Genomic DNA, 12,396 nt, shown 5'->3' on the forward strand with positions numbered 1-12,396 from the left:
GATGTAGAGATTCGAGAGGTTTTGTTGAGTCTTGTCGACACAACTTGTCTAGATATGCCTAACATCTATTATATCAAACACTTAGTGCACACAAAAGGGACCTAACCAAACATTCAGAGGATCTGTTGAAGATCTTCACATGTATATCTTCTAGACTCTGAGTAGTCCTAGGATCACCCTGATCTCAATATCCATCCGCCTTTAATTATAATGTCATTTGATTAACCGCTGTTGATTCTAATTTCATTCGACGAAAAAAAAAAAGAGAAACATATGAAAGTGGCTGATAAAAGAAACCCAAATAGTTGTTTGGACCTAAATGTTTGCCTGCACCTAAAGACAACCTAACGTGTATATTGGAGACTTTGAAACATTTGTACTTCGGTTATGTAGGATCCTACTAAAAAAAGCCTCATTGTTATAGCACAAGTACTACCAGTATCACGTGTTTCAAAAAAAAAAAAAAAAGTACTACCAGTATCACTATCGCTTGTCGCTTGCTTTCCCCAAGCCTCTCACTTCCAACCCAACCTTTCGAATTTCATGACAACTTTTTCACATCAAATTTTATGACAATTTTTGTTCACATCAAATTTAAACAATCCGACTTTGATGGTAATCAGACCGTATGTTTTTTTTTTTTTTTTTTTGTTAAATGCTGTCCTAATTTTTTATATTCACGTTAGTTTTTTTTGCTATCTACTATCTTATATTGATATATGTGAAAATATTGATATCAATATTGTTATCGATTGCTTTCAGTAGAAATTATGAAAATTTGTAATGAAATGTGTACATTAACTCATTCAGATTTAGAATTTCTGTGGCGAACTGGTAATTATCGTCAATATTCATTGATTTTCTTATATTTTATCAATTCATTGAGTGAAGTTTACATCTTACCCCTTCTTCCTCCACCTTTCCATATCGATCTTTAATTTTTGGACATAAATATCGATAATTCGATTTATATTTTGAACCTTGGGCGTAACGGACGAGCCTTAACTTAAAGCATACTTTGGGTTTGGTGATATTTAGAGTCCTACAATCATAAATGTACTATCTTGAACCTTTAAGCCCAATCCACATGACTACGACGCCGTTTCATTCGTTTCTCAGTTTCGCTCCCAATTGTCCCTCCAACTTGATCTCGAGTGAAGAACACTCACTGTCAACGCATCTAGTACGGTCGCGAGGAGAGAGAGAGAGAGAGAGAGAGCAGAGTTCCAGACTCGACAAAAATGCAAGATCCGGCCAACCCGAAACCAGATCCGAGCTCCAGCTCTCAGGACTCTCAGCGCCTACGCATGGCGCCGCCGTTTCCGGACGCGACTCCGAGCCTTCTGTTCCGGGGCTCCTACCACCGTCGAGCCCAATCGGAGGTCCATTTCCGGATCCCCGACGACCTGGATCTGCTCCAGGACCCGTTCGACGGCCCGTCCGGCAGATTCGAGGAGCTGGGGGTCTCCGAGGAAGATATTTTCAGCATCTTCATGGATATGGAGAAGCTCGGATCCAAACTCGACGACGGGCCCTCCGACCTGAAACCCGAGAATGCCGGCGGTTCCCTGCACTCGGAGGGCGGCGGGTTTGGTGGAGAGATGAGCGCGAGGCCGAGGCATCGCCATAGCAACTCCGTGGACGCGTCTTTGGATAGCATAGAGGCTAAGAAGGCCATGGCTCCCGATAAGCTGGCTGAGCTCTGGACCGTCGATCCCAAACGAGCTAAGAGGTATTTCTTCAATCTGTTTCGATTGAAATTGTGTTTCTTTGACTTTAATTGTTCCTTGTTTCTTGCTTTTTGACTCGAATTTTGCATAATGTTCATGTTTTAGTTGGATATAATCAGCTTAGAAACAATTATTATAATAAAGAACAAATCTTTGTTGAGATTTGTGTTTGTTAATTCGCGATGAATGAAGCTAATAAGAAAGAAATAACTAATCCAGATGCTGAAACACCATAATCTGCATTTTGCGGAAATTATCTCCCTAATTATAAGTTTAAGAATCATTCTTTATCAACAATGCTGAGGAAGCATTGTGAATTTATGATCTTTCTTAACCGAGCTGCTCGACAACCATTTATGAGCGGGTTGTTCCTAGTGGAAAAAACAACAGTTACTCTAGATTCGCTCAAAGATAATTGCTTTTCATGGTTCCGAAATTTACCAACAAATTGCCAACATAATTTTCAAACATTTAAGGATGTTTAGTGGAACATTATAGTTTTCATGTCTTCTAACAACTCGAGAAACCTAGATTTGAAGTACAAAGAGACAAAGAGCGGAGGAAATTCTCTCTCAAGTACATCTGGAAAAGGGCGATTCTCAAAATAAATGATTAGTGTTATCCTAATAATTGTCAAAAGCTTTGAGCATGTAAGTTATTATTAGGATTTTGATTACCATCCAGAAGCTTAAAATATTGTGTGTATCGGGGTTGAAATACTTCATACTTGGATCTTCATTATACAGCTTAGCATATAGCATGTATCTCGTTAAAGTACTCAACGAGGTACACACACATATCTATAATATATGGATAATTGTAAAGTTAATTATTAGAGTGCAGTTCATGGTGGTGTTTTAAAAAAAAAAAGTTCATCATGTACATATTGTTCCAGGATTTTGGCAAATCGGCAGTCTGCTGCTCGGTCAAAAGAGAGGAAGGCCCGGTACATATCAGAACTTGAAAGAAAAGTTCAGACACTACAAACAGAAGCTACTACTCTATCAGCACAGCTCACTTTGTTCCAGGTTTGTACGGAAATGCTCATATGGCTTGTTTTATCTGATTATAGTAATGTAGTTCATTAAAATACAGTTGAGTGGCACGCACTAGCTTCATGCCACCTCCAAGAGATTATTTTGACGTTTTACAGGACTTGTAGTTAGGATTATTTGACGTTGTACTCAGTACCCACATATTGCTTGTTCTCACCGACTGTTCTCTGAGAGATTTATTTGTTTCCTTGTGTTATTTTCTAGAGAGACACAACGGGCTTATCTTCTGAGAACACAGAGCTTAAGCTTCGGGTGCAAGCTATGGAACAACAAGCTCAATTACGTGATGGTATGTGTCATCCACCCAGTTTTGCAATTGTTGTCAACTTTTCACTGTAGATCTCAGTTCCAGGCTCCGTTTATTGATTTACTTGTTATGCATGTGGACAATGGATCATCATCTGGATATTGTTCTAAGGTGGTTCATTGCTATATTTGTGGTTAGTACCAATTAAGATGCGCTAAGTCGATTGCTATCCCATATTTAGAAAATACTAGTATAGCACCTTCCTTTTTGAGTATGAGGTATCAAAAATTTAAAAGCTCTACCTTTGGATCTGTTGTACTCTTAACCAATTCACTGGTTTACTATTTTGTTCTTGGTTATCTCCTTTGGGTTGAATCTGGTAACTGTACTTAAAAGTGTGCAAGTATCTTTTCCATTTCCTTAAACTAAGTTTTCCCCAATAGTACTATGGTAATTGCTAACTGTCGATACTCTTGTACTGTTCTCATAATACAGCTCTCAATGATGCACTGAAGAAAGAACTTGAGAGGCTCAAGGTTGCAACTGGAGAACAGTTAACACACACTGATTCATACAATCTGGGAATGCACCATTTTCCATATTCGCAGTCCCCCTTGTTTCCCAGTAAGTCACAGCCCGGGTCACGGGATTCCCAGAACATTCACATGCCACAGTTCCATCAATTCCAGCCTAATATGTCAGCTCCCCATCAGCCTATGCTTGGATCATCCCAGTCACATGCCTGCTTAGATATGTCACAGCAGGATCCTATTGGCCGATTTCAGGGGCTTGACATCAATAACAGAGGTTCTCATCTAGTGAGGCCTGAAGGGCCCTCAATATCTGCCGGCGAAAGCAACAGAAGATTTTAAAACCTAATCTACCTCAGGTCCACCTTATTTGTTGGATTGTTCATAGACTGACCTCAGCCAAAGGTATGGTTTAAACTTCTTTTACTGGACTTTGATTCTTTGAATTGATTGCTCCCAAAATTTTTGGTAGCTGCTTTAGGCCGTAAGTTGTTCATGAATGCTTATTGAATTCCAAATTCATTCGTTCGGGTTGCTCATGTGGGAATAGAGTGTTGTTCCCACTTCCCGGTGATTTTAAGAGATGCAGCTCTTCATGCTGGGGATCCCCCTTCCCACCATGTATTCTCCTCGTTTGTAACCGTAGATAATTTGACATGCTGTGGAAATCTGTGTTGTGTTGTTCATCCGTTGTCGCTCGCAAATTATATTAACTTGCTTGTGATGTAACAACAATTGATGTTGTTTTTTCCTTCTTCCCTTCCTGGTGAGAAATGCAGTCTGATTTTTAACCACCGATCTATCGTATAACGCTATGAAACATTAGCCTGACTCGAACAATTGTTAACTTTACTTTTCTAACTCACGAATTCTGTGTTGGGTTTTGAACTCCCACATCCCATGTCTTTGTCGAAATTGTGGAGGGATCCACTCCCACCCGTTTTTTGGGTGCAAAGGACCAACGGGTGTATGTGGCCAATGGTCCCTCCCTTGTCTGGTGTCATATTTGATGTCTGGACGCAAGACTTTCTCCTCTCCACCCCCAACGGGTACATTAACAAATGATTTATGGGCTTCATTAGCCCATGATTAGTTATCAAAAAGAAAAATTGGAAAATAGGAAAGGTTAAACCCGTCATCTAGATTGCGGGTAGCAGCTGAACTCATAGGCAGCAGCAGCGCAACTAGAAGATAAGGACTTCGGACTTCTAATCTTTTTCCTATGAATACAGGGAGTTTTAACGAAAAGCTTACAGTACTGTTCATGTTAACGAAAAATCACATTTTTATACTAAAAGGTCAATTCTGGTATTATTCACTTTACCTTTTATTTTGTTCTTATCGTTAAAACTTAAAGTTTTCAAGTCATTTTCATTAGTTTTCCTATAAATCTATGCATGTAAGAGATCGTGGGCCAAAAATGGACCTCTATCTTCAATTTGTCGTCTCCTTCCTCTCTGCAATCACCAATGAAGAACATGAGCTTCAATTTTGTGCCGATTTGCACTCTGGGAGCAGAAGCCAGAGCAGGATCAATCGGAATCGCTAGAGTTCGGCTTAGTTATGGCTCAAATCATTTAGGGAGGGGCTTAGGAGACTTTGTGGGAATAATCGACAAGATCGATGATTGCAGCGGCAAAAAAGGAGGCGGCTTTTGCGATAGTAGGCTTGCAGCGGCGCGTTTAGGGTTGTGGTGAGAGGAGAAGGAGAGAGCGACGGAGGGAGAGATTTGCAGCGTCGTGTTTCTTTTGCCCCGAGAGGACCTGCTTCTAAGAATTTGAGCTTTTGATCTCTTTCGGTACTTGAAAAAGAAGTATCACTAGCCCAAAGTTGGCCGTCAACATCTTTATATAACATAAAAGGCAGAGGTTTTATGACACCAGACACAAGTAACATGTCACCAGGTTTGCAATGGCCTACACTACAAGTTTTATCCGCTAAATTCTCATGCCTGGTGTTGGAGGAGACTTGTAGTTTGAACAATATTTGCCCTAAATTGGAAGTTGGATTTACATGTGGGACTTCTTGTGGCTGCTACAACAGACCATGTTATTAACTACCCTAAAAAATTGACCACTCAAATCCTTATTGCCAATGACCAAATGGGTCCATTTGGGATTTTAGTTTCATGCAATTGGAGTTGGGCGACTAAATTAGGTAGACAACCCCAAGTGAAGGGCACTTGCATGGGTCCTCCACTCCCAACATTTCGACAATATCCACATGCCTTTTTGTGGATCTCAATTCAATCTCTTTCTACTTTGTTCAAAAGAGAAAACGAGGATAAAAGATATATAAATTGTTAAAAGATAATATTATTGACACTCTAAAATAATCGTTACGTAGTAATTCGATTATTTGAGTCCGATTTTTTTTGTATTTTTTTGAAAAATAGAGTGCAAGATAACGTATTTAGGCGTCGGTAACAAATGCAGGAACATCATGAACATCAATGCAATGCAATGGTACATTGGATTCTCGATCGAGAACAACTTTGTTCAAACTCCATGACCACAAAACCCAATACATATTTTATATGTTTACTATGTATTTTTCTCCTAACGACACTTCGATTCGTTAAATTTGAAGCCGCAAACTTTGACTTTGCACCGAATTCGTGTAGCATCACTCACTTTGGACCGTTGTCATTTTATTCACTTATTTACAAAAATTCCAAAAATAATAATAATAATGATCATGATTATAAAATGTATATTATTGATTTCCACGGTGTAGAGTAGGGAGGTGGATTGTTTATCCTTCCATTTTCATACTTTTCTTATGATCTCCTGTGATGTATGGTTACGATTAAACCACGTCAATATTTTATATTAATTTTTTATAGAAATAATAAAACAAAAAGTAATGGAAATATAAAATGTTGACGTGACTTAATCGTGACCACACAAACAAAATAATATGAAGAAAGAATGGAAATGGAATGACAGACAATCCACCTCTGTAGAGTAGAGGTTTGATTTAGAAGGTGATAAGGATTTTTTTTTTATTTTTAATTTTAATTATAAGGAACGGCCTAAATTTCATTCAATAAAGCAAAAAATAGGCTACTCGGACATCGGTACAGGACAAGGAGATATCCTCTTCAAGTGGCTCACAGATTATAACAGGAAATTCATCCAATCAGGTAGAATCATCTTCAGAAATGGAGGGCAAAGCTGAAATGATCTTAAGCGAATCATTCTCAGATGATAAGCATCTTTTAAGTACAAAGGCTTCGTGTGTAACGGTATTCGGCCGAGTGTTCGAGCGTTTAGGGTGTGTATTTTGGTGCTTATTTATCTTAAGCGTACATGCGTGATTCTTCGCATGAGGAACTTCGTTATGTTGTAAATTTGTAATCCTATTCCTCATATATTGGTGGGAAACAATCCCACTTGACCAACTTTACTTTTTATCATATTATGGTGTTCCAATGTTAATATGTCGATTTTGAACTAATTTAAAGATCAAAACATGGTAATTCAAGGTGATGTAACGATATTTTATTTTATTGAAGGAGACGTACATAATGCCCAAACGAAACGGCCTAATCGACATTAACAAAATGGAAAATGTATATGCGAGAAAAATGCGTGTGACGTAACAATCCTAGTGATTTTGATTCGACAAATCCATCCCCAAGATATTCCCTTACAGAAGAGACAAAAAGTTGATGATTTTGTTGAGGTTGAATCATGTCCTTTTTTTTTTTTCGAAATTTATTTATAAAGTTCACAATTATTCTTTGTTTTTTATCTTCTAAAAGTCACAGTCAAATATTTATTTTTCATTATTTTTTTTATCTCTAGTTTCTGTTTCCTCCATGTTTTATTTATTTATCATTATCTTAGAAAACCGAAAAGCATCGCCAAAAATCATCTGAAAATGATGTGTGAATTAAAGGGACCACCAAGCCCGGGAACTGCATGTGCTGCTAACATGGTAGGGTTCATCATCTAAATGTATTCCAAATTTTCAATTAAATAAAATCATCGTTAATTTTAAGAATAAAGTCTCGATTATAAAAGGATAATACTTATCTCTATCGTTACATAGTAACATTCAAAGTGCTAGAAGGCGTTGGGTGCTAGTCGGACGGTGGACAGAAGTCTAACGCTTAGGTGTCTAGGCGAAGGTCTAGTTGTTTTTTTTTAATTTTTTTATTATAATTAAATTTAGAGAATTGTTATTAGCACTTCAAAATTTTCATTTGGCACTTCAAACTTTCTATAATTAGAAAGGAAAAATACACTTTTGAGGAGTGTCGAATGAGATTTTTGGAGTGCTAATAATAGTTCCCTAGATTTATTATGTAACATATAAATAATTGTCTAGGTATACGTAAAAAAAATACATAGTTGTATTGAAATATATAAATTCCAAAAGAGAATGATATATAGATTATAAAGTATTAAAATATATTGAAAACATAGATAACAAACATATAATGAGTGTTCATCCGAGTATTCAACTATCTTTCACAATTTATTGAAAAAATAAAATGTAAAAAGAAAGTTACTATTTTATCTTTAAGTGAGAGTTGCGACCTAAATGAGTGTCTTGGTGGGACTAGGCGGCTAGGCAGGTCTAGACGTCCTTTCTTAATTTTCGAACACTTAAAGATTAATGGGGCGGTGTCCAGCCGCATAGCGCTTAGACGCGGCCTAGGCGGGGATTTTTAGAACAATAGTAAAATCAGTGAGGATTTTAAGAACAGTGGTAAAATCAGTGGAGGGACTCTTTTTCATTGGAAAAAAAAGGCTCTAAGGCAATTACAATTTACATACAACGATGTTAAAGTCACACATCGAATAACCAGACATTTTTCACAATCTACTCAGTACGCCAACCTTATACCGGGATTCACCCCACCATTTTTACCCCGACATGCCAAAAAACATATGTTTTAAAATAATTGTCATCCACGTACTCTCGTAATCTTGATGATACGATTACATTGTCAACAAGTAACAAGCTAATCATATTCTAATTTCTTAATTTCGTCATCCTGAAGGCAACAAACGTGTAAGGTTGAGAATTATATATGAACCATAATTGGTTGGGTTGACAATTACTCTTTCTTAATAATGCTATTTTATTTCATAATTTCAACCGACAAATTATTCCAAATCATCTATCTACTCTTTGGTTTTTTTATTTTCCTTATGATTCGATGACTTGCCTCTAATTATTTAAAATTTGTTGGAAGAAATTAACAAGATTAGTAGATTTAGGTGTTTAATTAACTTGACTAATGCCACTAGTACAAAAATATGTTTGCACAACTTGAGCGACGTAGCAAATTTTGTTGTGCAAAATATGTTTGCGTGATGCTAAACAGAAAACGTCGCGCAAACATACTTTGCGCAACGACACTTTGCGCATAATAACACTTCAACAGATTCTACTCAATCTCTTCAAATCATCAACACACGTGGGAACTGATATTGGTCAAGCATCTCGTAAAGACGGTAATGATTTTCATGTCGGATTTTCTAGCAGATCCTCTGCACCGTACAACAATGTTCAGTGCATTCTGCAAATGATGTTTTTTTGGGTAGTCCCTTTTGGATTTTTGTGTTCAAAGTTCAAGGATCAGGAAATTCGAGTTCTTGGTTTGTGTGAAAGATAAAATCAGAGCCTTTAGTTTATGTGAGCTGGACCAACGGAATAAGTTAATAGGGATTGTCAGATTCAATTTAAGTGCTCTGAATTGCTTGATCCTTGGGCTCGGATTGTAAAATCTCGAGTGGATCTCTATTTAAACTATCATGACGTGTAAAACATGTTTAAATTATAATACAAGTTTTATCTATCTTGCAACCGGTTGTATATCTCATGCGTTCATCTCTTTTTGAAAATGATTTGCTACCCACTTAAAAGGACGAGGTCGCCCTATTAACATGAGGAAGCAACACATGTTTAATTTGACTTTATCAGAACGTAATAATGAGTATCTCGTTCACTCGACTTAACATATGTATTGACCTTTTTAGTTACAAGTTTATGCTTACAGACTGAGTTTATAAACGTAAGAACGCAACTTAAGAAAACCAAGATTTTCTCCTTTCCAAAGCCACCAAATTGGACTCGTGATGGAACCTAAACACCCCAAATTGAAGGGATAAAGTTGTCGGTTAATTAATCTCCGTAACTTAAGGTAAATTAGGAAGAAGAAGAAAATACCAACTTCTACAAGTTATTTGTAGTTGTAGAAAACGGTTGAGAAATGCATGTGCAGGTAGGGTCATCGAGCTTAGCAGTTGGTAAGTCTAACTGGAACATTTGCATGTGCACATCGATTCTTGCAATATGACCTGAAAATATGAATCTTGTGTTATGTGGCTCTCTCTCTCTCTCTCTCTCTCTCTCTCTCTCTCTCTCTCTCTCTCTCTCTCTCTCAAAGGTTATCAACATTGTGCTAAACTTGTCTCTTTCTGGTCACACTGCCTCTGCCCCATGACACACAACCCCGAATGCCTTCAACTCTCCTATATAAGCAAACCCCAAATCCATCCCCAATGCAACAACTCACCTCTCACTTTGCACTCAATACTTCCTCCTCCTCCTCTCTCTCCTTAGTTTCTCTCTCTAAAAACGCAAACAATGGCTTTTACTTCTCACTCCACCATTGCTCTTCTGTTCTTTGTCCTCAATCTATGTCTTCAAGGTACTTTTGGTGACTATGGAGGTGGATGGGAGGGCGGCCATGCCACATTTTATGGTGGTGGTGATGCCTCTGGCACAATGGGTAAGTCCCAACTCACTTTATTTTTCACTTTAGGGTAACTTCATGTGGTAAAGGTAAAAACTTTACTGTAATTTGAGATTCAATATGTTAAACCCAAATTCCACAGACGTGGACATAGTCACACATTGATTAAAGCAAATGTGCTCTTTGTATACACCTGACTTCAAATTTATCTCGCTGCAATTTAGATTAGTTTAAAATAGGATATCATTTGTACGTCAAAAAAAACCAAAAACCCAAGATGCAAGATGGTAAATATTTTTTAGCATGAATGTTGATGGGGTTGTATATTTGGATATTGCAGGAGGTGCTTGTGGATATGGGAACTTGTACAGCCAAGGGTACGGAACCAACACTGCAGCACTGAGCACAGCTCTCTTCAACAATGGCTTGAGCTGCGGGTCTTGCTATGAGATGAAATGTGGCAGTGACCCCAAATGGTGCCTCCCCGGCAGCATCATCGTCACCGCCACCAACTTCTGCCCTCCCAACTTTGCGCAGGCCAACGACAATGGTGGCTGGTGCAACCCTCCTCTCCAGCACTTTGATTTGGCTGAGCCTGCTTTCTTGAAAATTGCCCAATACAGAGCTGGAATTGTCCCCATCTCCTTCAGAAGGTAAAAACAACATTAACTTAAACTGCCTCAATAATTTTTCGGTGCGACTCTTACACGTGACCTTGAAGTTTACCTACAACGGAAATGCTAATATGGGAGCGTATAAAATCAATCACACAACGCCATGCATTTTAACCTTTTTGCATGAAAATGTGCGATTGACCTCGCTAAAACATTGTCACAGACTCACAATAGTATCTCCTTTGTATGGAAACACTTGCATACACTCTTTCTACCTCACCCATCTGCTCACCACGTCACGTAATAAGTGGGGCACGTAAAAGACGATATACAACTGTTACGTTGGAGTTTTTCTCGCGAAAGTCACGTGGGACGGTCACACATAATAATTTATTTGTTTTGTTGTTGAAAGTTATTAATATTTTGTGAGGGTGGTGACACTGACATGCATGTGCTGGTATTTTTGTAGGGTTTCGTGTGTGAAGAAGGGAGGAATAAGGTTCACAATCAACGGCCACTCTTACTTCAACTTGGTTTTGATCACGAACGTCGGAGGAGCAGGAGACGTCCACTCTGTGTCGATCAAGGGTTCCAAGACAGGGTGGCAACCCCTGTCAAGAAATTGGGGCCAGAACTGGCAGAGCAACTCTTACCTCAACGGCCAGAGCCTCTCCTTCCAGGTCACCACCAGCGACGGCAGAACTCTCACCGCCAACAATGTTGCGCCGGGAAACTGGCAGTTCGGACAAACATTTGAGGGCAGTCAATTCTGAGACTCCTCCGGCGGTAAAACAGTTAAAAAGTCTGGTGAATGGTGAATGGTGAATGGTGAAGGGTGAATTGTATATGGTAATTTGTACGTGGATGGGAAGAGGAGAGTTTGGGGGGTAGTTTTAGGAGAGGCAACTGATTGCTGAGGTGGCTAACTGGCACCCGCTAGTCCTATATATATAAATAATAATAATAATATTTATTTATATATAGTGAGGAGTTTGTGAGTTTATAGTTAATTTATTAAAAATTTGTTAATCATAAGTAGAGGGACATGTAAGTTCTCGTATGAAAGGAACACAAGTACTATCATTTCCAAATTTGACCATGCATTTTGTACCTTTGGATGTGGTATGCAGGTTTTATTACTCATACCCAAAAGTAGGTACTGAACCCTGTTGGGGCAAATTTGTACTTCCCTCTTAATTATATACTTTGGTTGGTGCTCTTTTTCACTTAAAAGTAAGAGGTTTTAGATTCGATTCTCGTCAAAGACGAATTAAAACCACTTTATTACTAGCCCATTGTGAGTCTAAGCCCACCCCCTTTCTCTTTAGTGTGGATAATATCATTTGTTCAAAAAAAATAATTTTATATACTTTGGTTTAATACGAAGACTTAATGGTTTCACTAATTTTCGTTTTAAAAAACTGTTAGTAACACTCTAAAAAAGTGATCATGTGAACTTTTGCTTTAAACCAAAGTGATTGACATGAGAAATAAGATGCCCTGTG

General features: G+C 38.2%; 2 protein-coding genes across 2 annotated transcripts; both read left to right on the top strand.

Moving 5' to 3' along the window:
• Positions 1-1,106: 1,106 nt before the first annotated feature.
• LOC137721322 (transcription factor RF2b-like) lies at positions 1,107-4,248 on the top strand. The gene is made up of 4 exons (XM_068460420.2): positions 1,107-1,732; positions 2,626-2,758; positions 2,990-3,074; positions 3,528-4,248. The coding sequence occupies exons 1-4, from the start codon at positions 1,242-1,244 to the stop codon at positions 3,902-3,904; spliced, it is 1,086 nt and encodes a 361-aa protein (XP_068316521.2). The 5' UTR covers positions 1,107-1,241; the 3' UTR covers positions 3,905-4,248.
• Positions 4,249-10,076: 5,828 nt separating this feature from the next.
• LOC137719958 (expansin-A8) lies at positions 10,077-12,124 on the top strand. The gene is made up of 3 exons (XM_068458940.2): positions 10,077-10,313; positions 10,618-10,930; positions 11,361-12,124. Exons 1-3 carry the CDS (start codon positions 10,169-10,171, stop codon positions 11,662-11,664), a joined length of 762 nt encoding a protein of 253 aa, XP_068315041.2. The 5' UTR covers positions 10,077-10,168; the 3' UTR covers positions 11,665-12,124.
• Positions 12,125-12,396: the final 272 nt, after the last annotated feature.

This window comes from Pyrus communis, chromosome 1 (assembly GCF_041283825.1).
Source record: "Pyrus communis isolate YQ-2024b chromosome 1, ASM4128382v1, whole genome shotgun sequence".
In the NCBI taxonomy this organism is placed as follows: Eukaryota; Viridiplantae; Streptophyta; class Magnoliopsida; order Rosales; family Rosaceae; genus Pyrus; species Pyrus communis.